Raw genomic sequence first — 2,051 nt, 5'->3', positions numbered from 1 at the left:
AACTCACTAGTCCTTAAAAAATCTCTACTGGGTCTTCAAAATATGTTAGGCCTATCCCAGCATTTGTGAACTGGAAAGGACTTCAGATAATTTAGTTAAAATTATTATTGTTATTTTTTTTTTAATGAAAGACTTGTTTGAAGTCAAACAGCCACTTGGGGTAGAAGTCAGATTTTCTGCACCAGTTACTCAGGCTTAACTGGAATTTCTCTTGGATAAGCTTATTTTACAATTGCCTACTAAGTCATTTGATGAAAAATTTCCCACAGCAAATACAGTTTCCCTTCATGAATTCTAATTAAAATAAAACAAATAACAGACAAACAGGCTGAACATGCAAGAAGGAGATTCAAATAATATTAATTTGCCTGCTCAATTTTTATTAGGTTAATAATAATTTATTTTAGAATCTGAATATGTTGATTTCCTGGGGTAAATTGTACATTTACCTACTTTAAATATTAGACAATAATAAGACAAAGATGACTTTGCAATGTTATTTTCTTAGAAAGTTATCTACCTTCAACTGGTAGAACTTCCTCTTCTTTAGGAAGAATGATTCGTTTTTCTTCCACCTTCTTAGGCACCTCAGGAACTTGAGAGACATTGATTATTTTAGACACTTAAAATGCAAGAACCAAAGAAGAATAAAGACCAAGTTTCCAGTTTCCAGCATAAGAGAGTAAATATCAAAAGGCACATACACAAGATGAAACATTGACATTTCACAGAATCAGTTAATGAGAAAAGAATAAAAAGTTTGTGGTTTAAGATTAAGGGTTTATTAAAGAGAAATTCTACTTTTTACTACTGGAGTCTCCATTTCTTTTTTCTTTTTCTTTTTTTTCTTTTGGTAGGAAGAAATGGGTACTTCAGGGACTAGTTCCTTAGTTATTTCTGGCTCTTTAAAGATATATTTTTATTTTGTAGAAACAACATACATAGAGAAACAATGTAAAACACACCAATACCAAGTGAAAAAATGGACACAACACAAACTTGGGTGCAACAGAGTCACAAATGACGAATGTGAATGACAGACCATACAATGCACACATTTATGTTGAACGTCCTGTGTGGATAGAACCACCGTTCAACATCGGTGCAGCAAACACATCCCTGTTACGGGATGATGTACCTTTGGCAGGAGGCGCCACTGCTTTCTTAAGACCAGGAGGAGGGACCTTCTTTTCTGGCTCAGGTTTCTTAGGTACCATAGGCACTTTAAAAATATTATTTTATTTTATAAGTTCAATTTCAGAAACACAAAGACAAGTAGACACAGCAGTAATATAAGTTGTACTAACAAATACAGAAACAGGACATTTTGATTTTTACAGGTGAAGGAAGGAAATGGCGTGGTCTAATTTACTTCAGAATAGCAATACCTTTGGCAGGGGGAGCCTCCTCTTTCTTGGGAATGACCACTTTCTTCTCTGTCACTTTCTTCTTAATCTCAGGCACTTTAAAGACATCATTTCATGACAAGAATTTATTTTGAAGGACAAAAAAAGAGAGAAACCAAGAAGTCCCCACACCCAGAAAGACCAACATGCAATAGTCACTCAAGACAGGTCTGTAATGCAAGTTGGGAGCCCAAATATTATAATGTAATTGGGAGTTGTAAAGCAAGGAACCAGCAGCATGTGTCATTATCAGAGGACAGATGCTATTAGGGTGGTGCAAAAATAATTGCGGTTTTGACATTACTTTTAATGGTAAAAACCACAATTACTTTTGCAACAAACTAATATCATTTCATCCATTTAAATTTCATTAGTAATTTATTGTCTGGAAAGTATTTCTGAATCGTTGATATCCAATAAAAGATCAGCTTTACTATTTCATTTGATTATATAACTATATGGCCTGATGGGAAGGTTATGCTGATTTTAAGTAGCCATGTCAGCACCTTTTGTAGAAAATATTATTGAGCTTTAAAGCACAAATGTATTAATTCTGTCCTGTACTATGAGCTGATTGAATATGTTAAATCTGGATACTATTCATTCAATGATAGACTACTTTAATAACTTACTTTATTTTATCCT

General features: G+C 33.5%; 1 protein-coding gene across 1 annotated transcript in view; it reads right to left on the bottom strand.

The window, feature by feature from the left end:
* The window catches only part of LOC105548088 (titin), a 222,251-nt gene that overhangs the window by 147,798 nt on the left and 72,402 nt on the right, over positions 1–2,051 (bottom strand). The window contains exons 103-104 of the mRNA XM_011991956.1: positions 1,389–1,463; positions 521–595 (exon numbers count right to left, since the gene is read on the bottom strand). Of these exons, the coding sequence (XP_011847346.1) occupies positions 521–595; positions 1,389–1,463 (150 nt within the window). The remainder of the gene's footprint in view (positions 1–520; positions 596–1,388; positions 1,464–2,051) is intronic.

The sequence above is a fragment of the Mandrillus leucophaeus genome, unplaced genomic scaffold, assembly GCF_000951045.1.
Source record: "Mandrillus leucophaeus isolate KB7577 unplaced genomic scaffold, Mleu.le_1.0 Scaffold40, whole genome shotgun sequence".
Lineage (NCBI taxonomy): Eukaryota > Metazoa > Chordata > Mammalia > Primates > Cercopithecidae > Mandrillus > Mandrillus leucophaeus.
Note: the sequence above shows the minus strand (reverse complement) of the source record. Positions and strands in the feature narration are given on the sequence as shown.